Source organism: Oncorhynchus tshawytscha, linkage group LG25 (genome assembly GCF_018296145.1).
Source record: "Oncorhynchus tshawytscha isolate Ot180627B linkage group LG25, Otsh_v2.0, whole genome shotgun sequence".
Classification (NCBI taxonomy): domain Eukaryota; kingdom Metazoa; phylum Chordata; class Actinopteri; order Salmoniformes; family Salmonidae; genus Oncorhynchus; species Oncorhynchus tshawytscha.
Genome location: NC_056453.1, coordinates 13,655,657 through 13,682,683, shown reverse-complemented (window position 1 = coordinate 13,682,683; position 27,027 = coordinate 13,655,657). Strand labels below are relative to the sequence as shown.

Below are 27,027 nucleotides of genomic sequence, written 5' to 3'. Positions count from 1 at the left end.
AGCATGTCCAAATCACACGAAAGTATCTAAAAATTGACTGTGAAACTCAGTCACTTATAGATGATTTGAACATGTTGAGCGAAACAAAATGCTTATATTGGTCGCATGACTTGAATAAGATTTGTGCCACAAATGCTAAAATGTCCATAAAGGAAAACCAACAATCCCTTTAACAGGCTGGTTCCAATGGGGGGGTAATCTGACTGAGTCTGTATGTGGGTGTCCTTACCTGTCCCTACACATCCCGCCCCCAGCTCCAGGTCTAGGTCTATGGGTCTGGCTCAAAGGCTCGGCCATACGTACCCTTCCCTGGTACCGCCTCCCTGGGGCTGCCTCCACTACGACCAGGATCCATGCCAAAGACGGACTTCTTGTTCTTTCTGTCTTTTCTTCTGCCAGAGGCCGAATGAGAGAGGGTGGAGAGGCCTGTTTCCCCCCCACACACAGAAAGAAAGCGACGGATGAGAGTGTAAGAGAAGGCCGTGGCTTAAGGGCACCCTCACGCTTCCTCCCCTCCTTTCCCTTTCTCACACTGGTTTAATGTTGCTTGTTTGTTCTGGCTGTGTTCTGGAGAATTATACCCCTAGAAGATGTGCACCCGATTCTAATTTACAATCAATTCAGTCCTGTTTTACTCCTTTGTGAACATTCATCGTTCTCTCTTTCGGTTGGGAAAATCACCAGGCAGAATAAAAACACTGCGCTACATTCTGAACATAAACCATTTCTATGCTGGAATGAGCCATATAGTAAAGTTAATTGAACTGAATTAAAGGAGGACTACCAGGGAACTTTACGGCCTGGCAGTAGATGATGAGGTCAGAGAGCTCCTGAGCGATCTGTCGACTCTCCTTCTTGTTCTGGGGGGGATATAACTCTTCTTCCAGCTCTATGTCAAATACCTGGGGTAGGAGCAGAGTCAGTGATTCAGATCTGGGATTACTTCTAGGGAAAAATATACATTTAGGGTGCATTTGTCAATTGTTTATATACTGTAGGCCTGGTGTCTCGTAGTTAATATTTAAGATCAGTTTTATCTCTATGGTCTCTCCTGGCTCAGAGACTAGCGGTCAGAGGTGAAACCCACCTTCCCTTTGTACTTGGTTACAGCATTGTCTGCTTTCTTCATCCTCTTGGCCATCTCATCAGTGATGGGATGGTCTTCCTTGTCACCTGATGACTTCCTTTCTGGTTTATCATTCAGGATGTTATCTGAGAAACAAAACCATTGTCTTTGAGTGAGAGAGTCAGACAGAACAGCTTGAATTACTCAAATGACTGCTTCCAATGTAATGTTATTCAATGGCTTCACATTTATTCTTCCTTGTGAAACCATTACCGGTAAACTGAGATAAGAATTCCATCCCATAACAGTCCACATGCTTGCAATGCTGGGAATTGGGGAAATGTTATTCAGATGAAAACAGTGGCCCTCCACAAATCCCAAAATGCAACACAATGTCTTTAAACAAAGAGCTGGGAGTTTGAGCCTTCAGCTCTTCTCTCGCCTACACACAGCAGGATACAATATACGACTGTAAACACAGATTTGATGTCAGCAATGGATCACTCAAAGATGATTTCCACCACTGCATTTCCACCACTGCATCATGACAGTTATTTTACTGCAGGAATCACACTGGTTCAGTGCAGTTTCAGTGTCGTGTTGTCTGTCTGTCTCACACTGCTCTGGTTACTTGTGGTGGCTGGTGAGAGCCTAGCCACAGAGGTAGTGGAGTGGGCTAGTGATTTTCACCCCCACCGCTCCATGTTTCGACAGGGTCGCACAGGGGCCTAATAATCCAGATGTCTTGGTTTTCTCTCTCTGATGAGCCAGTGTCACTAGCAAGGTCAAGACGTACATATCAAGACACAGCAGTGCAGATGGGGGGGGGGATGTATTTACACTAAACTGGCCATGTGTGTACTGACAACACAGAACCAAACAGATCATCAGCCATCAACCCACAAACCACACGCTCTTCAGCTTTAACCTTACTCCCTCTGCAGTTTAATACTATAATTACCCTCAATCACAATGTCAAGTTCTAGTATTCTAACCTACCCAGTAACCCCCCCTTGGTACAGTAAAAGCCTCGATTTCACCCCAGCAAGCAGGTAAGCAAGGGAAACATGCAAAGCGTACAGTACCCGGGCCCACGGCACAAGCTCACTGCACAGACGGAGTACTACAGCTGGAGCCATGCAGTGGAGCTGGTACTGTATATGCAGGGTGAGACCGCTTATGTCGTTCAGTTTACCTTCAAGGCTATAAGAGGCAGTGTAATCTGGAAAGACGTCAGCTGCTGCACAGAGGAACAGTCAGGGACAGAGTAATAGGAGGAAGGAGCACAGGAAAACAAACGCACCTCCAAGTAGAGCTACTGTAAATCCACTGGAGGATTCTCTTATGTTAATAACAGGGAATCAAGGGAGGCGTTAAAAAGAAGAGTAAATACAAGATCTCACTCCCCTACGTCATTAACCTTCATAACAACCATACGTTGTTACAGCGATGTACTATAGGGGTGGAGTGAGTGAGAAAGTAGTTAGCGAGGACGTCATTGAAACCACAAGAGACCGAAGCTTTGACCTGCTCAGCGTACGTGTTGTACACATTATTAGAGTGTTTATCCCACAGCAAAAGCGAGTCTCTCACCATCAGACAGGGATTCGCAGTCATCGTCATACTCGTCTTCTTCCTCTTCATCGTCATCATCGTGGTTACCAGGAGAGCTTCCTCCCTGGGCCCCGTTGCCGGTCTGTGCCTTTATGTGGGCCAGCTGGTGAGTCTGAGAGAACAGAGCATGATTAGTGGAAAGTCCTGTAGTCATTGCACCATGTCAACAGACATAAAAGCTTGTTCTTACATGGGGCCATTATCTTTCTGAGTGTTTCCAGGGCTAGGCTCCTCAGTCACTTCCGAAGACACAGCTTAGCTTGACTGACGTCATCCTCGACTGCGAGGGGCCGTGTGTGTATAATACTACATTTTGAAAAACATAATTCCACTGAAATTATGGGGTATTGTGTAGGCCAGTGAGACCATATCCAAATGTATTCAAATTTAAATTTAGGCTGTATCAACAAAATGTGGAAAAAGCTAAGGGGAGTGAATACTTTTTTAAGGCACTGTATGTGTGACGACCTGAGGGGGTGTGCTGGGTACTATAGAGATATGACAGACTTCCTGAGAGGATAAAAGAGATGCACCTAAGGACTTTCAGACCATGAGAAACAAGATTCTTTGATGAAACCAAGATTGAACTCTTTGGCCTGAATACAAAGCGTCATGTCTGGAGGAAACCTGCCTCCATCCCGGCAGGGTAGCCTAGTGGTTAGAGCGTTGGACTAGTAACCGGAAGGTTGTGAGTTCAAACCCCTGAGCTGACAAGGTACAAATCTGTCGTTCTGCCCCTGAACAGGCAGTTAACCCAATGTTCCCAGGCCGTCATTGAAAATAAGAATGTGTTCTTAACTGACTTGCCTGGTTAAATAAAGGTAAAAATTAAAAAAATTTAAAAAAAAATCCCTACGGTGAAGCATGGTGGTGGCAGCATCATGCTGTGGGGATATTTTTCAGCGGCAGGGACTGGGAGACTAGTCAGGATCGAGGGAAAGATGAACAGTACAAGTACAGAGAGATCCTTGATGAAAACCTGCTCTAGAGTGCTCAGGACCTCAGACTGGGCCGAAGATTCCCCTTCCAACAGAACAATGACCCTAAGCACACGCCAAGACAACGCAGGGGTGGCTTCGGGACAGGTCTCTGAATGTCCTTGAGTGGCCCAGCCAGAGCCCGATTGAACATCTCTGGAGAGACCTGAGAATAGCTGTGCAGCGACGCTCCTCATCCAACCTGACAGAGTTTGAGAGGATCTGCAGAGAAGAATGGGGAAAAACTCCCCAAATACAGGTGTGGCAAGCTTGTAGTGTCATTCCCAAGAACACTCGAGGATGTAATCGCTGCCAAAGGTGCTTCAACAAAGTACTGAGTAAAGGGACAGAATACTGATCGGGTCTGAGATGTGATATTTCCATTTTCTGTTTTTTTTTATTATAAAAAACTGTTTTTGCTTTGTCATTGTGGTGTAGTGTGTGTAGATTGTTGATGAGAAAAACAATTTAATCAATTTTTGAATAAGTCTGTAGCGTAACAAAATGTGGAAAAAGTCAAGGGAAGAATACTTCCCGAATGTACTTGTATAATGAACTAAAATATAAAACGCAACATGCAACAACTTCAAAGATTTTACAGTTCATATGAGGAAGTCAGTCAATTTAAATAAATTCATTAGTCCCTCATCTATGGATTTCACATGACTGGGAATACAGATATGCATTTGTTGGTCACAGATCCCTTAAAAAAAAAAAAGGGCCTCAGGTTCTCGTCACGGTATTTACGTGCATTCAAACTGCCATTGATAAAACGCGATTGTGTTCGTTGTCCTTAGCTTATACCTGCTCAAAATTCCATAACCCCCACCAGGTTTCCATCCAAATTGGTGACAATTTTGCATACGAATATTCAAAAATGTGCACAATTTCCCACCAGAGAAAATGTTTCCTTCCCATTTAATTATTGCGGATAAAAGGCTGTGCGTGATGACATAGTGCACATAAAAATACAAGTTAAATGGGTTTTTACCCCCCTTTACGATTTTGTCTCATCGCTGCAACTCCTCAACGGGCTCGGGATAGGCGAAGGTGGAGTCATGCGTCCTCCAAAACATGACCCGCCTAACCGCGCTCCTTAAACACCCGCCAGCTTAACCCGGAAGCCTGCTGCACCATTGTGTCAGAGGAAACACTGTTCAAATGGCGACAGGGGTCATCCTGCAGACACCCGGCCCGCCACAAGGAGTCACTAGAGCACGGTGAACCAAGTACATAGCATTTTCTGTGCGCCCACTCTGGTATTGGAACGTGCGTTCCAGCCAACCATTCACAGATATATAGTGTAGGTACAGCCTACATTAGATTATTAAGGACAAAAGAGAAAGATTTTTTACATGTCAAATGGCAGCCAGGGATCGATCATGTCACTGGAATAGGACTCTTGATATTTAATAGAAAGGAACATCAAGCATCATCATCGTGCACTTTCACCTCCCTGTGAAGTTCATCATAGATTATCTGTAGTCAAATAAACCACGCTTTCCGAGTCGTAGAGGGAGGATCACACAAAATATCTTTGCGTGGCCCCAAGTTTACATTCGATAAGATGGTTACAATATCAATATTTGCGCATAAAGGCATTTCCACCTTCATTTCTCACATAATTAGACTCAAAAGATCGTATTTTGTTTTGCCGGAATTTGGAAAGTTTTCTAACACATTTGCTGTTTCCATCAGCCTTGTCGTGACATTTTTTACTTTACTCGCGTTAAAAAAAGGTTGGATGGACACCTGGTTACTGACACTCATTTCAATAGTCAGTCCGTTGGATACTGGTGTGAGAGAGATGCATTTTTGCCTCTTGACGGGGGAAGAGCAGGCTGCCTCTTGAACATTTTCCTTGTTTTCCTGGGCCATTTTCCATGCAGACCCAGAGGTGACAAAGCGCACATACGTTAGGGCCGAGCCTACAGTCTCACCTTCTGTTTGAGAATGTCAACAGGAGCTTGGTGTGCTGTCAGCTTCTTGTTCTTGAGGAGGATCTTTCCCTTCAGTTGCAGGGGGGAGGGGAGCAGCGGGTCATCAGAGAAATCACTTTCAAACAGGAATTTGCTCACCAGCTTGATTCCGAACACCGCCTTCAAAACACAAATAAACAGATCAAGTGGGCTGACCAAAGGAATCCTCACAGACACGCTAAAATCAAAGGTGTTTCATCAAAGCACCATCAGAGTGGTCTCCAAAGGAGGAAGGAATGAAGAAACGAGGTTCTTAGGGATAAAACACATGACGTATCAGCTAGAATCCGTACTGATCATGTCCATTGGAGCCAGAAGGAGGTACCTTGAAGATTTCAGCCATTTTGCGTTGCTGGGGCAGAGAGCAGTGGTTCTCAATGGACAGGATGACCGGCATGTCCGAGTTGACAAAAGCAGTGCGATTGATCGCCTCCACCACATCCTAGAAGAAAATGGGTTACAGTACAAGGCATAACTACAGTCCTATTTATTCAATAATTGCAGCATCTAAGCAGCATTACTCATGCTATAAAAGAGGTATGCTGTCATTGTACTGTATCTTGGCCAAACAGTGACATAAGGACAATAGCGGCAGTGTGACAAGGTTGTGGCAGGGTTACAGACTAACCTTAAAGGGGATCTTGGTGGTCAGGGTGTATCCGTGGTAAATAATGGGTGATCCGTCGTCTCCATCCCAACAGTCCAGCTCCACACTCCTGCAGCCCTGCAGCAGCACCTAGACAACACAACAACCACATCCCATCATAAGACAGACACCAAAGCATAATCCATCTTATAGTACAGTAGGAGCCCAGAGTTTTTCCTGGTCAGGTCACAGTCTGGAAAAACTCCTAGCCCTGCTTACGGCAAACCAAAGATGACAAACTGATCCGATGCTTAGAAATCCCCGACAAACCTAAACTAGAAAAGGCACTTTTCCGGGAGAAAATATGTTTGTTTGCGTCAATTATCTAAAAGGATGATAGTGGTGATCTCACCTGGCTGTAAAGCTCCACGGAGGACTCTCCTTTGAGCTGGTGTCCAGTGAGGTACGTGTTGTGAGAGGACTCTATGTAGTAGTAAGACATTGGGTACTGGAGCTCCTCCGCATTCACCTGAGACTCCTCGTTCTTAGATGCAAAGTTCTCCTTGTCCATCAAAAACCTGGAGAGATCACTACTTAAAACTGGTGATGAATGTAATTTCAAAATTCCTCTGACGAATTTCTGATGAGTTAAACTAACGTCATTTTTCAGGGGAAATTAAGGTACCTGGCAAAACCTTCAAAGGACATCCAACCCATCTGACGTATGCTTACACAAGGCTCAAATGTCTGAGGGAGACAAAGGAAAACAATTGAACAATACAGAAATATAATACTCCAAGTATTACTTCTATCACGTCTGTGTTCTGTACAGTATGTCGCAATGCATTGCGTTACACGTCTGCCAAGTTGAAGGGACATTACATTCCCAAAATCAAATTATGTCAGATGTTTTCAGAACGTAAGAGACATCTAAGTTCAACCTGCTGGACAAGTCATGAGACCCACCTGGATGATGCTGAGGATCTCATCGTAGGTCAGGTGTTTCCGCTGGCAGTTGACCAGGAAGTCGTTGAGTTGTGGGATGGCCAGCCCAAGCACTCCTAGAGAGGCGTTCTCCACGCCCGTCCCATTGGTCACGATGCTGGCTGCAGCAATGGCGTCCAAGATCTGCTTCTGGTTTTCCGACGTCTGCTGGCGTGTTCGGATGAAGAGGCCCAGGTCCGATCCATTACGGGTCAGCAAGTCTGTGGTGGAGGACAGGAAAACTGCATCTTTAGAATTAATTCCCTAACTAAGACATTAACATCCAATACTCCCCAGTGTTGCTTACTAATCTAAATCAGCATGTAACATTATGATAGGGCTGACCCCATATAATCGACTGGTCAATAGGCTGTTGGTCGACCGACACTTCTTTAAACAAACAATAGCACCAAAAATCATGGTGTACAAGACACCTGTCTGATTCCCGCCTGTCTGAGTGGACTAATCTATTGTGGAGACGGGACAGTTTTATCACAAGTCTTGGGCTACTGAAATTGTATATGGTTATAAACTCAGCAAATAAAGAAAGTCCTCTCACTGTCTACTGCATTTATTTTCAGTAAACTTAACATGTGTAAATATTTGTATGAACATAACAAGATTCAACAACAGACAAACAGAACAAGTTCCACAGACATGTGACTAACAGAAATGGAATAATGTGTCCCTGAACAAAGGGGGGGATCAAAATCAAAAGTAACAGTCAGTATCTGGTGTGGCCACCAGCTGCATTAAGTACTGCAGTGCATCTCCTCCTCATGGACTGCACCAGATTTGCCAGTTCTTGCTGTGAGATGTTACCCTACTCTTCCACCAAGGCACCTTGCAAGATCCCAGACATTTCTGTCAGGAATGGCCCTAGCGCTCACCCTCCGATCCAACAAGTCCCAGATGTGCTCAATGGGATTGAGATCCGGGCTCTTCCCTTGCCATGGCAGAACACTGACATTCCTGTCTGGAGGAAATCACGCACAGAATGAGCAGTATGGCTGGTGGCATTGTCATGCTGGATGGTCATTTTAGGATGAGCCTGCAGGAAGGGTACCACATGAGGGAGGAGAATGTCTTCCCTGTAACGCACAGCGTTGAGATTGCCTGCAATGACAACAAGCTCAGTCCGATGATGCTGTGACACACCGCCCCCAGGACCATGACGGACCCTCCACCTCCAAATCGATCCCACTCCAGAGTACAGGCCTCGGTGTAACGCTCATTCCTTTGACAATAAACGCGAATCCGACCATCCCCCCTGGTGAGACAAAACCACGACTCATCAGTGAAGAGCACTTTTTGCCAGTCCTGTCTGGTCCAGCAAGGGTGGGTTTGTGCCCATAGGCGACGTTGTTGCTGGTGATGTCTGGTGAGGACCTGCCTTACAACAGGCCTACAAGCCCTCAGTCCAGCCTCTCTGAGCCTATTGCGGACAGTCAGCACTGATGGAGGGATTGTGCGTTCCTTGTGTAACTCGGGCAGTTGTTGTTGCCATCCTGTACCTGTCCTGAAGGTGTGATGCTCGGATGTACCAATCCTGTGCAGGTGTTGTTACACGTGGTCTGCCACTGCGAGGACAATCAGCTGTTCGTCCTGTCTCCCTGTAGTGCTGTCTTAAGCATCTCACAGTACGGACATTGCAATTTATTGCCCTGGCCACATCTGCAGTCCTCATGCCTCCTTGCAGCATGCCTAAAGCAAGATCATGCAGATGAGCAGGGAACCTGGGCATCTTTCTTTTGGTGTTTTTCAGAGTCAGTAGAAAGGCCTCTTTAGTGTCCTAAGTTTTCATAACTGTGACCTTAATCGCCTACTGTCTGTAAGCTGTTAGTGTCTTAACGACCGGTCCACAGGTGCATGTTCATTAATTGGTTATGTTTTTTTTAATTTTACCTTTATTTAACTAGGCAAGTCAGTTAAGAACAAAATTCTTATTTTCAATGACGGCCTAGGAACAGTGGGTTAACTGCCTGTTCAGGGGCAGAACGACAGATTTGTACCTTGAACAAACAAGGTTCTTTGAACAAGCATGGGAAATGGTCTTTAAACACTTTACAGTGTTGGATTTTAAATATTTGGATTTTTACAAATTATCTTTGAAAGACAGGGTCCTGAAAAAGGGACGTTTATGTATGTATATAAATAAATAACACTTCTTTGGCTACAACATGGTTCCATATGTGTTATTACATAGTTTTGTCTTAACTATTATTCTACAATGTAGAAAATAGTAAAAATAAAATTAAACACCTTGAATGAGTAGGTGTGTGCAAACTTTTGACTGGTGTTATATAAGGTCAGAACGTGTATATACTTTAGCTTTTTTATTTTACTTTTAAACAATGACTGAACAGTACCAAATACAAACCACTCACAGACAAACACATAGGGTTACATTAGCACAATGTGAGAGACATACCTAGGTCAGGCTGCTGTCCCGTTTCCTTGTCGTCCAGCCTCAGGGTGGTGTAGAGGAGGGCAGACTCTGGGCCGGAGCTACTGCAAGGAACGGCGTAGGTGTCAAACAGCTCCTTCAGGTCTTTACGGCTCCGAATGCTGCACATCAAAACAAGAACACGGGCTTTTACATTCAACTGACAAGAGAGGGAAATTATTATCCACTCTTGGGGGACAATGGTATGGTTTTCTAATTATTACATGTTTCGGCGTGTAGCCTTAGTCTGTTATCAACTGAGAGAAACCTCAAGAACCCAGTATGTCATTTACAAAACAACCTTCGGAAAGATTGGTTGGATTTGTCAAAGCTTCTTCTGAATGGAATGCAATGTCTCCATCCTGTATGTATTATGAAAGTACAGCAGGCCGGTGTTGTATAGTGTGGGGATGATATACACAGCACATAATTGTGCTCTTGTCCTTTGGGAATGCAGAAGGAATTCTCAGTGGGAATGATTAACAGAGACATGTTGAATTTAAATCACTACCATAGACCTGTATATAGTTACTATTCCTATATAGACTATGGTGACTGTATACGGTAAAGAGGCGCTCGGAAGTTGGATGGAGCACCTGAAAGACTTGAAGAGCTCGACAAACTCGATGAAGCTCATAGTGCTGTCAGAGCTCATGAGGTCCTGGAAGCCCTTGAAATAGCCCTTCCCTAGGCCGTGCCAGCTCTTGCTGCTCCATGCACTACACAGGGACACGAGGAGAGGGATTGGTGACTGTTCCAAGTTAAAAACACTAGGTTTAAAAAAATGATATTTTATATTGTAGATTAAGATGAGTAAATAAAGTGCTTGGTACAAGGTTCAGGGTATGAGTAGGTTTACATGTAAGTATTTGACACTAGGTTTACAGATGAATTATAAACCATGGAGTGATAAAAAGGCAGTGTTTACCCTTAGGAACAGGTCTGGGGTCAGGTTTTGGGTCTTACCCTGGCTGGGCCTTGGTGCTGCCTGAGAGGATGGGGGAGGAAGCCAGGGAACCAGAGGTCAGGGAACCAGGGCTCTTGCAACACGGTGGGGGGAGGGGTCCAGGGAAGCCGCCCTCTATGGAATCAATAAAGTACAGAGTTACACACACACAGTATAAATGGTCAAACACAGTGAACTAGAGCATTCCAAAGGAAACTAAATCTGACACTATTTAATATCTCAAATATTCCCATTTTTGTATCCCACCCTATAAAACATAAGCAAGGATGGTACAGTTGTGGACAAAGTTTTGAGAATGACACAAATATTAATTTCCACAGTTTGCTGCTTCAGTGTCTTTAGATATTTTTGTCAGATGTTACTATGGAATAGTGAAGTATAATTACAAGCATTTCATAAGTGTCAAAGGCTTTTATTGACAATTACATGAAGTTGATGCAAAGAGTCAATATATGCAGTGTTGACCCTTCTTTTTCAAGACCTCTGCAATCCGCCCTGGCATGCTGTCAATTAACTTCTGGGCCACATCCAGACTGATGGCAGCCTATTCTTGCATAATCAGTGCTTGGAGTTTGTCAGTTGTTGTTTGTCCACCAACCTCTTGAGCATTGACCACAAGTTCTCAATGGGATTAAGGTCTGGGGAGTTTCCTGGCCATGGACCCAAAATATCGATGTTTTGTTCCCCGAGCCACTTAGTTATCACTTTTGCCTTATGGCAAGGTGCTCCATCATGCTGGAAAAGGCATTGTTCGTCACCAAACTGTTCCTGGATGGTTGGGAGAAGTTGCTCTCTGAGGATGTGTTGGTACCATTCTTTATTCATGGCTGTGTTCTTAGGCAAAATTGTGAGTGAGCCCACTCCCTTGGCTGAGAAGCAAACCCACACATGAATGGTCTCAGGATGCTTTACTGTTGGCATGACACAGGACTGATGGTAGCGCTCACCTTGTCTTCTCCGGACAAGCTTTTTTCCAGATGCCCCAAACAATCGGAAAGGGGATTCAGAGAAAATGACTTTACCCCAGTCCTCAGCAGTCCAAACCCTGTACCTTTTGCAGAATATCAGTCTGTCCCTGATGGTTTTCCTGGAGAGAAGTGGCTTCTTTGCTGCCTTTCTTGACACCAGGCCATCCTCCAAAAGTATTCGCCTCACTGTGAGTGCAGATGCACTCACAACTGCCTGCTGCCATTCCTGAGCAAGCTCTGTACTGGAGGTGCCCCGATCCCGCAGCTGAATCAACTTTAGGAGATGGTTCTGGCGCTTGCTGGACTTTCTTGGGCGCCCTGAAGCCTTCTTCACAACAATTGAGCCGCTCTCCTTGACGTTCTTGATGATCTGAAATGGTTGATTTAGGTGCAATCTTACTGGCAGCAATATCCTTGCCTGTGAAGCCCTTTTTGTGCAAAGCAATGATGACGGCACGTGTTTCCTTGCAGGTAACCAAAGGTTGACAGAGGAAGGACAATGATTCCAAGCACCACCCTCCTTTTGAAGCTTCCAGTCTGTTATTCGAACACAATCAGCATGACAGAATGATCGCTAGCCTTGTCCTCGTCAACACTCACACCTGTGATAACGAGTGAATCAGCTGGTCCTTTTGTGGCAGGGCTGAAATGCAGTGGAAAAGTTGTTTTGGGATTCAGTACATTTGCATGGCAAAGAGGGACTTTGCAATTCATCTGATCACTCTTCATAACATTCTGGAGTATATGCAAATTGCCATCATACAAACGGAGGCAGCAGACTTTGCAGAAATTAATATTTGTGTCATTCAAAACTTTTGGCCATGACTGTACACTCTCCAACAGATTTATTTGGACAGTGAAGCTAAAACATTTAATTTGGCTCTATACTCCAGCATTTTGCATTTAAGTTCAATTTATTATATATATACACACACACACACACACACACAGGGGCAAAAAAGTATTTAGTCAGCCACCAATTGTGCAAGTTCTCCCACTTAAAGATGAGGCCTGTAATTTTCATCATTGGTACACTTCAACTATGACAGACAAAATGGGAAGAAAAAAAATCCAGAAAATCACATTGTAGGATTTTTAATGAATTTATTTGCAAATTATGGTGGAAAATAAGTATTTGGTCAAAAACAAAAGTTTCTCAATACTTTGTTATATACCCTTTGTTGGTAATGACAGAGATCAAACGTTTTCTGTAAGTCTTCACAAGGTTGGCCCAAGCAAACCTATTCTTCTTATTGGTGTCCTTTAGTAGTGGTTTCTTTGCAGCAATTCGACCATGAAGGCCTGATCCACGCAGTCTCCTCTGAACAGTTGATGCTGAGATGCGTCTGTTACTTGAACTCTGAAGCATTTATTTGGGCTGCAATTTGAGGCTGATAACTCCAATGAATTTATCCTTTGCAGCAGAGGTAACTCTGGGTCTTCCTTTCCTGTGGCGGTCCTCATGAGAGACAGTTTCATCATAGTGTATGATGGTTTTTGCGACTGCACTTGAAGAAACTTTAAAAGTTCTTGAGATTTTCCAGATTGACTGACTTTCATGTCTTAAAGTAATGATGGACTGTTGTTTATCTTTGCTTATTTGAGCTGTTCTTGCCATAATATGGACTTGGTATTTTACCAAATAGGGCTATCTTCTATATACCCCCCTACCTTGTCACAACCCAACTGACTGGCTCAAACGCATTGAGGAAATAAATTCCACAAATGAACTTAACAAGGCACACCTGTTGATTGAAATGCATTCCAAGTGACTACCGCATGAAGCTGGTTGAGAAAATGCTAAGAGTGTGCAAAGCTGTCATCAAGGCAAAGGGTGGCTACTTTGAAGAATCTCAAATCTCAAATATATTTAGATTTGTTTAACACTTTTTTGGTTACTACATGATTCCATATATGTCATTTCATAGTTTTGATATCTTCACTATTATTCTACAATGTAGAAAATAGTACAAATTAAGAAAAACCCTGGAATGAGTAGCTGTATCCAAACTTTTGACTGGTAGTGGATATTTTTTACTATCCAAACCGTTATTACGGAGACCGTGGACCAGAGATCTGGCTAGCCAATTAGCATCATCCAAAATACATGACTGTCACAGCCCAAGGTAAAACCGATATGAATGAAAATACCCTAAAATAAAAGGTGACATTCTTTACCGTCGCCTCAAAGAATGCTGGAGTATAAAGCCAAATGAAACATTTTAGTTTCACCGTCCAAATAAATACATAGGGGAGTGTATGAGAGGACAGTTGCATGTTTATTTTTTATTTCACCTTGATTTAACCAGGTAGGCTAGTTGAGAACAAGTTCTCATTTGTAACTGCGACCTGGCCAAGATAAAGCAAAGCAGTGTGACAGACAACAACACAGAGTTACACATGGAGTAAAGAATAAACAAGCCAATAACACAATAAACAAATCAATGGCACAGTAGAAAAATAAAGTCTATATACAGTGTGTGCAAAAGGCATGAGGAGGTAGGCAATAAATAGGCCACAGGAGTGAATAGTTACAATTTAGCAGATTAACACTGGAGTGATAAATGAGCAGATGATGATGTGCAAGTAGAGATACTGGTATGCAAAAGAGCAGAAAAGTCAATAAAATTTTAAAAAGTATGGTAATGAGGTAGATAGATTGGGTGGGCTATTTACAGATGGACTATGTACAGCTGCAGCGATCGGTTAGCTGCTCAGATAGTTGATGTTTAAATTTGGTGAGGGAAATAAGTCTCCAACTTTTTTTTTGCAATTCGTTCCAGTCCCTGGCAGCAGAGAACTGGAAGGAAAGGCGGCCAAATGAGGTGTTGGCTTTGGGGATGATCAGTGAGATATACCTGCTGGAATGTGTGCTACGGGTGGGTGTTATCGTGACCAGTGAACTGAGATAAGGCGGAGCTTTACCTAGCATAGACTTCTAGATGTCTCTGAATAATTGTGAGATATGGTGTAATAAACCTAATCTAAATCTAGTGATGAATGTGGAAATTGTGCAAGTTGAGACTAAACTGCTTGATGTAAACCTAGATTGTAAACTGACATGGTCAAAACATATTGATTCAACGGTTGCCAAGATGGGCAAAGGTCGGTACTTGACAAAGCACTGCTGTGCTTTCTTTACATCACAATCAACCAGATCAGAGCAGCACGGGTGTGGGTTCTACTAAACTGATATATGGAATTGTTTTAAGATGGTCATAACAAGGATCATTTAGCTATTTGATTTAGAATTTTGGGTATAAAAAAAAACATTTGCTTGAGGTGCTAGAAATCTGAATGCATTTCCAGTGTTAATGTAATGATACTTTCCTGTAGATATATTGTCTCACATTCCTACCACCAAAAGGGCCAACCGGTAAAGTATGTTAAAAAATCATTTTATTCAACATTCTGGCTTGTAGAGGTCGTGAGGGTAAACTTTCCTGATTCAAAACGCTCATTTCTGCCCGACATAGAATTCTATGTAATTCAACGTCGGGCTTACCGAGTGGCGCAGCAAGGCACTGCATCTTAGTGCTAGAGGAGTCACTACAGACCCTGGTTTGATTCCAGGCTGTATCACAACCGGCCGTGATTGGGAGTCTCATAGGGCGGCGCACAATTGGCCCAGCGTTGTCTGGGTTTGGCTAGGGTAGGCCGTCATTGTGAATAAGAATGTATTCTTAACTGACTTGCTAGTTAAATAAAGGTTAAATAAAAAATACATTCCAGGCAATAGTTAGCCCCGAAGGTAGCCTGCCACGGAGCAGGTTAGATCTGAAGGATCCGCTGCCATAGAAATGTACCTGGCTAAAAGTTTAGCCACTTCCGTGGTACTGGTTATCCCAAGTTGACCTCAGAGTTGACCAAAGTTACCTCGCTAACTCCTCAAACTACATTAGTAGTATAGGGCCTTGGTCTTTGTTAGCGATATCGACGTATTGAAACAGCCAAACTGTCTGTTCAATAAGTACATGACATGCCACCAGGGGTCTCTTCACAGCCAAGTCCAGAACATGCTGTCTTGGAAACAGCTAATGGGGATCCTAATAAAATACTAATAGACAGATTACCTAACTCTTCCTGGTGCACGCTGTCATATAGCTCCGGCCCGTTTCTGCACAGGGTGTCCTTGCAGCTCTTGGTTTTACGTTGGCTCGTCTCGTCATCAGTAGCATCCCCGCTGTATTTCTGTGTGATTTATGAAACACACTGTCAATGACACAAACTCGGAAAAATGTAAGACTATATTCCTCAAACTAAGACTATTTAAAAATATATTTTTATCCTAACCCTGACGAGAGCATTCTTCTTCTTCTTGGTGGTGGAGCTGTTCTTCTGCGTGCTGGGCTTCTCTGTGCCCATGTTCCAGCACCGCCCCCCAAACAGCTTGATGGCCTGTGCTAGGGTGGGACCCTCAAACCTGCCCTCCTCCTATTGTGGATGGGAGACAACACACACACACACACACACACACACACACACACACACACACCACACAGCAGTGAGGAGATTGCTCACTCAAGGCTTATTGGCATTACGTGAGTCAAAATGATCTTCCTTGCATCTGTGCTCATGTTAGAGGCACACTGTTTCCCTTTTGAGTATTGATTCACAGGACATTAGACAAAACAAATGAATTCTACATACTTGTATATTCTAGACTGAGTCAATATCCTTGCCATTCCATATTATCCACTACAATCTAAATTAAGTTGTTTTTTACCCAATAGAGGTGGATGTACTGCCTCCTGAGCCAGTGCAGCCTCTTATCTGGGAACTTCTTCAGCTTCCTCATGGCTTTGACCAGCTCCACCAGGCCCTCATACAGTATGCTGGCTGTGTACCTGGGGGCCACAAAGTGCAGTAGCCTGTTGTCTGTAGTATGGAGCCCGTAGAGCAGACTGACCCCATTCTCCACGGCCCTCATGGTGTTACACAGCTTGTTCTGCAGACACACAGCGAACATGTCCACCCCCTGGTGGCCCATGAACACAGCCTTGACCACAGAGATGTCCAGCAGGCCCTCCGCCAGGCCGCTCACAACGGGTTGACCCAGGCCTGGGGGATCTGTGGGGGGGCTGCCGCTCTGGGGATTAGCCCAGGTCAGAAAGCAGTTGTCGGGCTGAAGGCGGAGAAAGCAGCGAGCGGTGAGGTGGCTCTCCTGGTCGTAGTGGATGACGGTGGATCCCTGCAGGAGGAACTGGTGGATGTCAGGCTGGAGGGAGAGCACGTACCAGGGGATGAGCTCTGTGCCGTGGCTAAAGGCCCGGTGGGTCTCCTCAGTGCCCTGGAATGCCACCTCTTTAGCCTGCTCAGAGAGGTCGCCCTCCACAAACCTGATGGGAGGATGAAGAATTGGGAGGACGTGAAATAGAGAAGCAGAACATAAAACAATAGATATTTGTAGAAGAGTTAGTTGTCAACACTTCAATCTTCTGTCTCTTCTTTAGGACAGAGGAAATTGTCTCATCACCACCTTCTATTCAATGAGTGTAACACATCCCAGCCATGTTATCTACCTAAAGAATATCACTTTGAGGATAGCAAATCCATTGAATGCAACAGTCTCAAAACAGTTCAACTGTATTTAAAACATTTAGCACAGTTGAACAAGCATAAAAAAGCACCATGCAATTGTAATAGCAAATTCCACTCATACAATTAAAGCAAAGTCAGTTAGTGGGAAACCTCTAAAAAACAGCAGTCTAATTGAAGCTACAAGCATAGAAGAAAGGAGAGAGGCAGAGCTCACCATTATAAAGATGGTTCAAGAAGCAGCCTTCTCCCATGAGATACACAACCTTAGGCACCAGAAAGACATCAAGACCAAATATAAAGCAAGCAAGTTGCATAAATTGAGTCCATTTCTGGATGAGCAAGGTATCCTCAGGGTGGGAGGTCGCTTGGCTCATGCAACTCTTCATTCCCATGTGAAGCATCCCGCAATCCTGCCAAGAGATAGTGCTTGTCAGTGCAGCACTGACAAGTGGCTATCATGAAAGAGTACGACACCAAGGACGTGGAATGACGATCAATGAGCTGCGATCCAACGGTATATGGATCCTAGGATGCAGCAATGCAGTTTCCTCTCACATCTACAAATGTGTGAAATGCAGGAAATTCAGAAGGGCAAAGGATGGCAGATCTTCCGAAGGAACGCATGGAGACCGCACCTCCCTTCACATACTGCGGGATGGACTGCTTTGGACCTTTCTATGCCAAGGACGGAAGAAGAGAGTTAAAGCGTTATGGGCTCCTACTCACTTGCATGGGCTCCCGAGCAGTTCACATTGAAATGCTTGACGACTTAACCACCGACGCTTTTATCAATTCCCTGCGTTCATTCATTGCCATACGTGGTAATGTTCGTCAAATCAGATGTGATCAAGGCAGCAACTTCATTGGCGCAAGACGCGACTTTGTGGACACCCTGAAAGAAATGGATCAAACACGACTGAAGGAAATTGGATGCGAGTTTATCATGAACACCCCATCTTCAAGTCACATGGGTGGTGTTTGGGAAAGGCAAATCCGCACGATACGAAGTGTCTTAACATCCACTCTTGATCAGTCAGACGGAAGACTCGACACCGCTTCTCTGCGTACCTTTCTCTATGAAGTCATGGCGATTTTAAATAGTAGGCCCCTAACTACGGAATATCTGAATGATCCATTAGGTCCAGAACCTCTCACGCCAAATCACATCTTAACAATGAAGTCCACAGTTATCTTACCGCCACCTGGACAGTTCATCAAGGAAGATCTTTATCTCCGCAAGAGATGGCGCAGAGTACAATTCTTAGCCAATGAATTCTGGACAAGGTGGAAGAAAGAAAGTAGAAAGTACCTTCTAAACCTCCAACACAGACAGAAATGGAGTAAAGACAGAAGAAACGCAAGGATTAATGACATTGTCATTTTGCAAGATGATACTGCACCACGCAACCAGTGGAAATTGGCAAAGGTTACAGAAGTGTACCCGGGACAGGATGGCCGGGTGAGAAGATTCAAGTTACTGATCAGCGACTCAACCCTAGATGAGGTAAACGCATCACCAAACCCACCTATCTGGAGAGGCCCATCCATAAGACAGTCACCCTCCTGGAAGCCGATCAAGAAACTTGCATACCCCTTTCACAGAAATCACCGGTGATTGGTGGGAGTGTAACTGACAGTTAGACTTACAGGTTATGTCGTTGTCTTTTGTTGATTTCCTCCCTTGTAATAAGCAGCCAATGAGGTATTTTTTCCTTTATTCATGTGTTTAATCTGAACCCGTAATAACGCCGGTTAAACTGTTATGTATGTAAGCACTTCAGAGTTATACCAAGCTAATAAGTCACTCGTAAGATAAGGTTGTAAGAGTGTGCTTAACTGTATTTTTCATTTACTTTATAGTTCTCACGGAAGGTGATAATTCTGACTAAAACTACAGAATAAAGCCTCCAGTTAAAATCAAGGAACGGTTGTGCTCGTGGTTACTGAAGGGAGCTACACTAATACCTTACAAGACATGGTTCGAATCAGACCTGCTCCTGTAAGAGCTACGGTGGCGGGAGGAAGAACAGAGAGAAAAAGTCTGGAAGTGTCTAGCTACAAATAGTAAAACAGAAGAGTAAAAGAAGGATGATGGCTGTCACATTCACCCTCATCTTCCCTCCAATCAGCCTTGTTGAGAGAACTTCCACAGAAATCCATTGACTGGATCCAGAGGCCCCCTGGAGTCATAAATCAGAGGCCTTTTCCACCCAGAGGACAAACCGATCTCCCATCAGGGTTAGGAAACTACACTGAACAAAAATATACAGTGCATTAGGAAAGTATTCAGACCACTTGACTTTTACAGCCTTACTCTAAAATGGATTAAACTGTCCACCCCCCTCCCTCCCTCAATCTACACACAATGGCAGTAATAAAGCCTCTTGAAAAAGCCAAACCTTGATCCAGAAAATATAAAAAACTACCGGCCTATATCAAATCTTTCATTCCTCTCAAAATCTTTAGAAAAGGCTGTTGCGCAGCAACTCACTGCCTTCCTGAAGACAAATAATGCATACGAAATGCTTCAGTCTGGTTTTTAGACCCCATCATAGCACTGAGACTGCACTTGTGACGGTGGTAAATTACCCTTTAATGGCATCAGACCGAGGCTCTGCATCTGTCCTCGTGCTCCTAGACCTTAGTGCTGCTTTTGATACCGTCGATCACCACATTCTATTGGAGAGATTGGAAACCCAAATTGGTCTACACGGACAAGTTCTGGCCTGGTTTAGATCTTATCTGTCGTTAAGATATCAGTTTGTCTCTGTGAATGGTTTGTCCTCTGACAAATCAACTGTACATTTCGGTGTTCCTCGAGGGTCCGTTTTAGGACCACTATTGTTTTCAATATAAATTTTACCTATTGGGGATGTCATTCGAAAACATAATGTTAACTTTCACTGCTATGCGGATGACACACAGCTGTACATTTCAATGAAACATGGTGAAGCCCCAAAATTTCCCTCGCTAGAAGCATGTGTTTCAGACATAAGGAAGTGGATGGCTGCAAACTTTCTACTTTTAAACTCGGACAAAACAGAGATGCTTCTGTTGAATCTGACAATTAATCTTGATGGTTGTACAGTCGTCTCAAATAAAACTCTGAAGGACCTCGGCGTTACTCTGGACCCTCTCTTTTGACTAACATATCAAGACTGTTTCAAGGACAGCTTTTTTCCATCTACGTAACATTGCAAAAATCAGAGACTTTGTCCAAAAATGATGCAGAAAAATTAATCCATGCTTTTGTCACTTCTATGTTAGACTACTGAAATGCTCTACTTTCCGGCTACCCGGATAAAGCACTAAATAAACTTCAGTTAGTGCTAAATACGGCTGCTAGAATCCTGACTAGAACAAAAAAATGTGATCATATTACTCCAGTGCTAGCCTCCCTACACTGGCTTCCTGTCAAGGCAAGGGCTGATTTCAAGGTTTTACTGCTAACCTACAAAGCATTACATGGGCTTGCTCCTACCTATCTCTATGATTTGGTCCTGCCGTACATACCTACAGGTACGCTACTGTCACAAGACGCAGACCTCCTAATTGTCCCTAGAATTTCTAAGCAAACAGCTGGAGGCAGGACTTTCTCCTATAGAGCTCCATTTTTATGGAATGGTCTGCCTACCCATGTGAGAGACGCAGACTCGGTCTCAACCTTTAAGTCTTTACTGAAGACTCATCTCTTCAGTAGGTCATATGATTGCGTGTAGTCTGGCCCAGGAGTGTGAAGGTGAACGGAAAGGCTCTGGAGCAACGAACCGCACTTGCTGTCTCTGCCTGGCCGGTTCCCCTCTTTCCACTGGGATTCTCTGCCTCTAACCCTATTACAGGGGTTGAGTCACTGGCTTACTTGGGCTCTTTCATACCGTCACTAGGAGGGGTGCGTCACTTGAGTCACTGATGTGATCTTCCTGTCTGGGTTGGCGCCCACCACCCTTGGGTTGTACCATGGCGGAGATCTTTGTGGGCTACACTCGGCCTTGTCTCAGGATGGTAAGTTGGTGGTTGAAGATATCCCTCTAGTGGTGTGGGGGCTGTGCTTTGGCAAAGTGGGTGGGGTTATATCCTTCCTGTTTGTCCCTGTCCGGGGGTGTCATCGGATGCGGCCACAGTGTCTCCTGACCCCTCCCGTCTCAGCCTCCAGTATTTATGCTGCAGTAGTTTGTGTGTCGGGGGGGGCTAGGGTCAGTTTGTTATATCTGGAGTACTTCTCCTGTCCTATCCGGTGTCCTGTGTGAATTTAAGTATGCTCTCTCTAATTCGCTTTCCTTCTCTCTCTCGGAGGACCTGAGCCCCAGGACCATGCCTCAGGACTACCTGACATGATGACTCCTTGCTGTCCCCAGTCCACCTGGCCGTGCTGCTGCTCCAGTTTCAACTATCCTGCCTGTGATTATTATTATTTGACCATGGTGGTCATGTATGAACATTTGAACATCTTGGCCATGTTCTGTTATAATCTCCACCTGGCACAGCCAGAAGAGGACTGGCCACCCCACATGGTTTCTTCCTAGGTTTTGGCCTTTCTAGGGAGTTTCTTAGCCACCGTGCTTCTACACCTGCATTGCTTGCTGTTTGGGGTTTTAGGCTGGGTTTCTGTACAGCACTTTGAGATATCAGCTGATGTACGAAGGGCTATATAAATAAATTTGATTTGAATACCCCACAATGACATAGCAAAAACAGGTTTAGAAATGTTTGAAAATTTAGGAGAAAAAAAACACGGAAATATCACAATTACATACGTATTCAGACCCTTTACTCAAGCTTGGCACACCTGTACCTTAGGCAGCGATTACAGCCTCAGGTCTTCTTGGGTATGATGCCACAAGCTTGGCACACCTGTATTTGGGGAGTTTCTCACATTCTTCTCCGCAGATCCTCTAAAGCTCTGTCAGGTTGGATGGGGAGCATCCGGGCTCTCAAGTCTGGGCTCTGGCTGGGCCAATCAAGGACATTCACAGACTTACCCCGAAGCCACTTCTGCATTGTCTTGGCTGTGTGTTTAGGGTTGTTGTCCTGTTGGAAGGTGAGCCTTTGACCCAGTCTGAGGTCCTGAGCACTCTGGAACAGGTTTTCATCAAGGATCACTGTACTTTGCTCCATTCATCTTTCCCTTGATCCTGAATCCTTAGGTGCCATTTGGAAAACTCCAAGCGGGTTGTCATGTATATTTTACTGAGGAGTGGCTTCCATCTGGCCACTACCATAAAGGCCTGATTGGTGGAGTACTGCAGAGATGTTTGTCCTTTTGGAAGTTTCTCGTATCTCCAGAGATGATCTCTGGAGCGCTGTTAGTGACCATCGGGTTCTTGGTCACCTCCCTGACCAAGGCCTACTTGCTCAATTTACCGAGCGGCCAGCTCTTGGAAGAGCCATAGCAAAGGGTCTGAATACTTATGTAAATAAGGTATAGTTTTTTTATTTTTAATACATTTGCACAAAAAAAATCTAAAAACGTGTTTTCGCTTTGTCATTATGGGTATTGTGTGTATTCAAGGGGTCTGAATACTTTCTGAATGCACTGTAAACGCAACATGTAAAGCGTTGGTCCCATGTTTCATGAGCTGAAACCGATATTCTCCATAAGCATAAAAAGCGTATCTCTCTCAAATTGTGTGCACAAATTTGTTTTCATCCCTGTTAGTGAGCATTTCTCCTTTGTTCAAATAATCCATCCTGACAGGTGTGGCATATCAAGAATCTGATTAAACAGCACGATCATTACACAGGTGCACCTTGTGCTGGGGACAATAAAAGGCCCCTAAAATGTGCCATTTTGTCACAACAAAATGCCACAGATGCCTCAAGATTTGAGGGAGAATGCAATTGGCATGCTGACTGCAGGTATATCCACCAGACCTGTTGCCAGATAATTTCATGTTAATTTCTGTACCATAAGCTGCCTCCAACGTCGTTTTAGAGAATTTGGCAGTACTTCCCACCGGTCTCACAACCTCAGACCACGTGTATGGCATTGTATGGTCAAGTGGTTTCCTGATGTCAACGTTGTGAACAGAAAGCCCCATGATGGCGGTGGGGTTACAGTATGGGCAGGCATAAGCTACAGACAATGAACACAACTGCATTTTATCGATGGCAATTTTAATGCACAAAAGCACCTTTAAGAAATCCTGAGGCCCATTGTTGTGCCAGTCATCCTCCCCAATCACCTCATGTTTCAGCATGATAATGCATGGCCCCATGTCCTAAAGATCTGTACATAATTCCTGGATGCGGAAAATGTCCCAGTTCTTCAAATGGCCTGCATACTCACCAGACATGTCACCCATTGAGCACGTTGGAATGCTCTGGATTGTTGTTTAACGACAGCGTTTTCCAGTTTCCGACAATATCCAGCAACTTCGCACAGCCATTGAAGAGAAGTGGGACAACATTCCACAGGCCACAATCAACAGACTGATCAATTATATACGAAGGAGATGTGTCACGCTGCATGAGGCAAATGTTGGTCACACCGGTTTTCTGATCCTCACACTTACCTTTAAAAAAAAAGATGCATATCTGTATTCCCAGTCATGCGAAATCCATACATTAGAGCCTAATGAATTTATTTAAATTGACTCAAAGAATTCACATTATAAACACTCACAGTCCCCAGATAACCTGACATTAAATATTTTTTAAATTTTATTTATCTGTTATTTTATACCAGGTAAATTGACTGAGAACACATTCTCATTTGCAGCAACGACCTGGGGAATAGTTACAGGGGAGAGGGGGATTAATGAGCCAATTGTAAACTGGGGATTATTAGGTGACTGTGATGGTTTGAGGGCCAGATTGGGAATTTAGCCAGGACACCAGGGTCAACACCCCTACTCTTACGATAAGTGCCATGGGATCTTTAATGACCTCAGAGAGTCATGACACCCGTTTAACGTCCCATCCGAAAGACTGCACCCTACACAGGGCAGTGTCCCCAATCACTGCCCTGGGGCATTGGGATATTTTTTTAGACCAGAGGAAAGAGTGCCTCCTACTGGCCCTCCAACACCACTTCCAGCAACATCCGGTCTCCCATCCAGGAACTGACCAGGACCAACCCTGCTTAGCTTCAGAAGCAAGCCAGCAGTGGTATGCAGGGTGGTATGCTGCTGGCAAGTAGAGTGGTATGCAGTTGAGTGGTGTCGTCAAGTAGAGGGAAAGACTAGATGAAGGCCATCACAGTATAATGGCGAGAGGAATGGATGGACTCAATATTCTTTCTGACACTTTAGGATTAGCCCAGATCTTAGGTCAGTTTCGTGTTTTCCCCCTACAGGTCAAGGTTAGGATTTGGGGATCAGAGACTTCCTGATCCTGGTCACTTACTGGTTCCTGTCCATGAAATAGTTCCCGTGAGAGGTGAAGCCTTTGTGGTGGCCCCCTTTCTCTGTCTCCAGACTGCGGTTGCAGGAGCGGATGATCTGCAGGATGTTACTGACCGTGGCCTCCTTCACGTGGCTGTGCAGTCCGTCTGGCCCCGCCCTCTGCAGGAAGTGCTCCTGCCCGCCGTAGTCCGTCACAAACTACACAAAGAGAAACACAGTGAACCGGTTACTGTAGTAATAACTGTTACTACACAGGTATAATAGCAATTAAATGTAAAGTGTACATCGCCAAACTGTTTATATAGTCAAACTGCTTGTTTCGGAAAAGCCATCAAAGTATTCAGACCCCTATACCTTTTTTCACATTGTTACGTTACAGCCTTATTCTAAAATTTATTAACATTTTTATTTTTCATCAACACACACACACACAAAAAAATCAATGACAAAGCGAAAACAGGATCCAGAAGAGCCATCAAAGCGGTGTTCAAAGCTTTAGGGTGATAGCAGGTGTTGTCAGTACACCTAGCTTTATTCAGCCACTCTGCTACAAGCCTGGCATGCAAGCCTGGGCCTGGCCCACTTTACCTCTGGCAAGTCATGCGGTGAGTGGCGCAGGCTGATAATGCTGGCTGCTCCATCCAACGCGTCACTCAGCTCTTTGAGGAAGAGGCCACAGAAGGGCACCACCTTGCACCCTGGGATGTTAAGTGCCACCTTCCTGTACTCGGACAAAGACTTGTGCTGTGCCATGGCATCTTTCAGGCTGCGCATGGTCTCAATGTCTGACTGGTCCATGAACTGCCACATCTTCAGCACTTTACGAGACCTGGAACAGAGAATAATTCCATATTGATCTAACCACATCTTAACTTCTCTGGGATATGTGGGACGCTAGTGAAATTGCTAATTATGTTAAGTCAGCACCTAGCCACAGAAAAACATACAGCCATTTTCCAACCAAAGAGATGTGTCACAAAACTCAGAAATAGCATTATAAATATTCACTTACCTTTGATGATCTTCATCGGAATGCACTCCCAGGAATCCCAGTTCCACAATAAATGTTTGATTTGTTCAATAAAGTCTATCATTTATGTCCAAATACCACCTTTTTGTTCATGCATTTAGTTCACAAATCCAAACTCACGAGGCGCGGGCAAGTCCAGACGAAAAGTCCAAAAAGTTTTATTACAGTTCGTAGAAACATGTCAAACGATGTATAGAATCAATCTTTAGGATGTTTTTATCATAAATCTTCCCTAAATGTCAACCGGACAATCCTTTGTCTCAACGCAGCTCCTGCTCACGGCCGCGCGCATAATTTAGCTCATGGCATTCTGCAAGACACCTGACTCAAACAGCTCTCATTCTCTCCCCCTTCCCAGTTGAAGCCTGAAACAAGGTTCTAAAAACTGTTGACATCTAGTGGAAGCCTTAGGAAGTGCAATATGACCCCATGTATACTTGATAGGCAAAAACTACAAACCTCAGATTTCCCACTTCCTGGTTGGATTTTTTCTCAGGTTTTTGCCTACCATATGAGTTCTGTTATACTCACAGACATCATTCAAACAGTTTTAGAAACTTGTGTTTTCTATCCAAATATACTAATAATATGCATATTCAAGCTTTTGGGCCTGAGTATAGCAGGCAGTTTACTCTGGGCACCTTACCTTATCCAAGCTACTCAATACTGCCCCCCAGTACCAAAGAAGTTAACTACATTGTTTTTGTACATTGTAGAAGACACTTATCCAGAAAGACTTTCAATAGCTGCGTTCTGAATATGACAATTTACAGATACTGTAGGAAGACTAAGCTAGATGTGTAATAAATGTATTTGTACTATAGTGTTGTCAGTCATAAATACCGTAGTCCAGCCAGGAACTCCATGACAGCGTTGTAGTTGCCCATGTTCCAGCAGCACTTGGCAACATGGACCAGGTAGGAGAACATCTCTCTCTTCTTCTCCATGGTACCCGCAGTCAGGATTAACCAGGTCACCCACAAGCTCACCTATTAGATGTAGCAAATCTCAGTTAGAACATGGACCCCACAATCTCACCTCTGGAGCACCTCGGTGTTAAAACAGACTACTTCATGACCTGCCAATGATCTGTAAAAGCCAGGCTGCACTTCAAGTCCCTACATAGTGCACTACCTTTATTAGGGTCCATAGGGCTCTTGTCTAATATAGTGCACTATATGGGGAATAAGGTGCCATTTTGGACATAACCCTAGAGTGAAAGACCAAGGACGAGGACTAGTGTTTCTTACTGCGCAGGTTAATGTTCTACACAGCATGATTTATGATGAACCAAGGTGAACTCATTGAAACGGAAATAAGCCTAAATTCAACCCAGGTTTCACTGTCACCATCTCCAACCAAATACAAAAAGATGCTGGTAGTTGGCGCCACAACAAGTCATGAAACTCCTGATTGCACCAGGTCTCGTTTGTTTCACTGGCACATAAATCCAACACAATAGTAGGCCTAAGGCAAAAGCTATATCGGCTTTATCCAAGTGCTGGCAGAAACCGTGGCCTGGACAT

At 44.2% G+C, this 27,027-nt stretch overlaps 1 protein-coding gene across 2 annotated transcripts in view; it reads right to left on the bottom strand.

Moving 5' to 3' along the window:
* Positions 1-27,027, bottom strand: part of LOC112224760 (1-phosphatidylinositol 4,5-bisphosphate phosphodiesterase epsilon-1-like) — an 86,440-nt gene that overhangs the window by 15,127 nt on the left and 44,286 nt on the right. For both annotated transcript variants that reach the window (XM_042305956.1, XM_042305957.1), the window contains exons 5-23: positions 26,345-26,490; positions 25,060-25,300; positions 24,473-24,669; positions 16,314-16,926; positions 15,881-16,021; positions 15,661-15,778; positions 10,619-10,733; positions 10,249-10,371; positions 9,638-9,774; positions 7,189-7,427; positions 6,908-6,969; positions 6,635-6,800; positions 6,265-6,372; positions 5,962-6,078; positions 5,598-5,756; positions 2,660-2,792; positions 1,088-1,212; positions 785-902; positions 304-426 (exon numbers count right to left, since the gene is read on the bottom strand). In XM_042305956.1, coding sequence (XP_042161890.1) covers positions 304-426; positions 785-902; positions 1,088-1,212; positions 2,660-2,792; positions 5,598-5,756; positions 5,962-6,078; positions 6,265-6,372; positions 6,635-6,800; positions 6,908-6,969; positions 7,189-7,427; positions 9,638-9,774; positions 10,249-10,371; positions 10,619-10,733; positions 15,661-15,778; positions 15,881-16,021; positions 16,314-16,926; positions 24,473-24,669; positions 25,060-25,300; positions 26,345-26,490 — 3,181 coding nt within the window. The remainder of the gene's footprint in view (positions 1-303; positions 427-784; positions 903-1,087; positions 1,213-2,659; positions 2,793-5,597; positions 5,757-5,961; positions 6,079-6,264; positions 6,373-6,634; positions 6,801-6,907; positions 6,970-7,188; positions 7,428-9,637; positions 9,775-10,248; positions 10,372-10,618; positions 10,734-15,660; positions 15,779-15,880; positions 16,022-16,313; positions 16,927-24,472; positions 24,670-25,059; positions 25,301-26,344; positions 26,491-27,027) is intronic.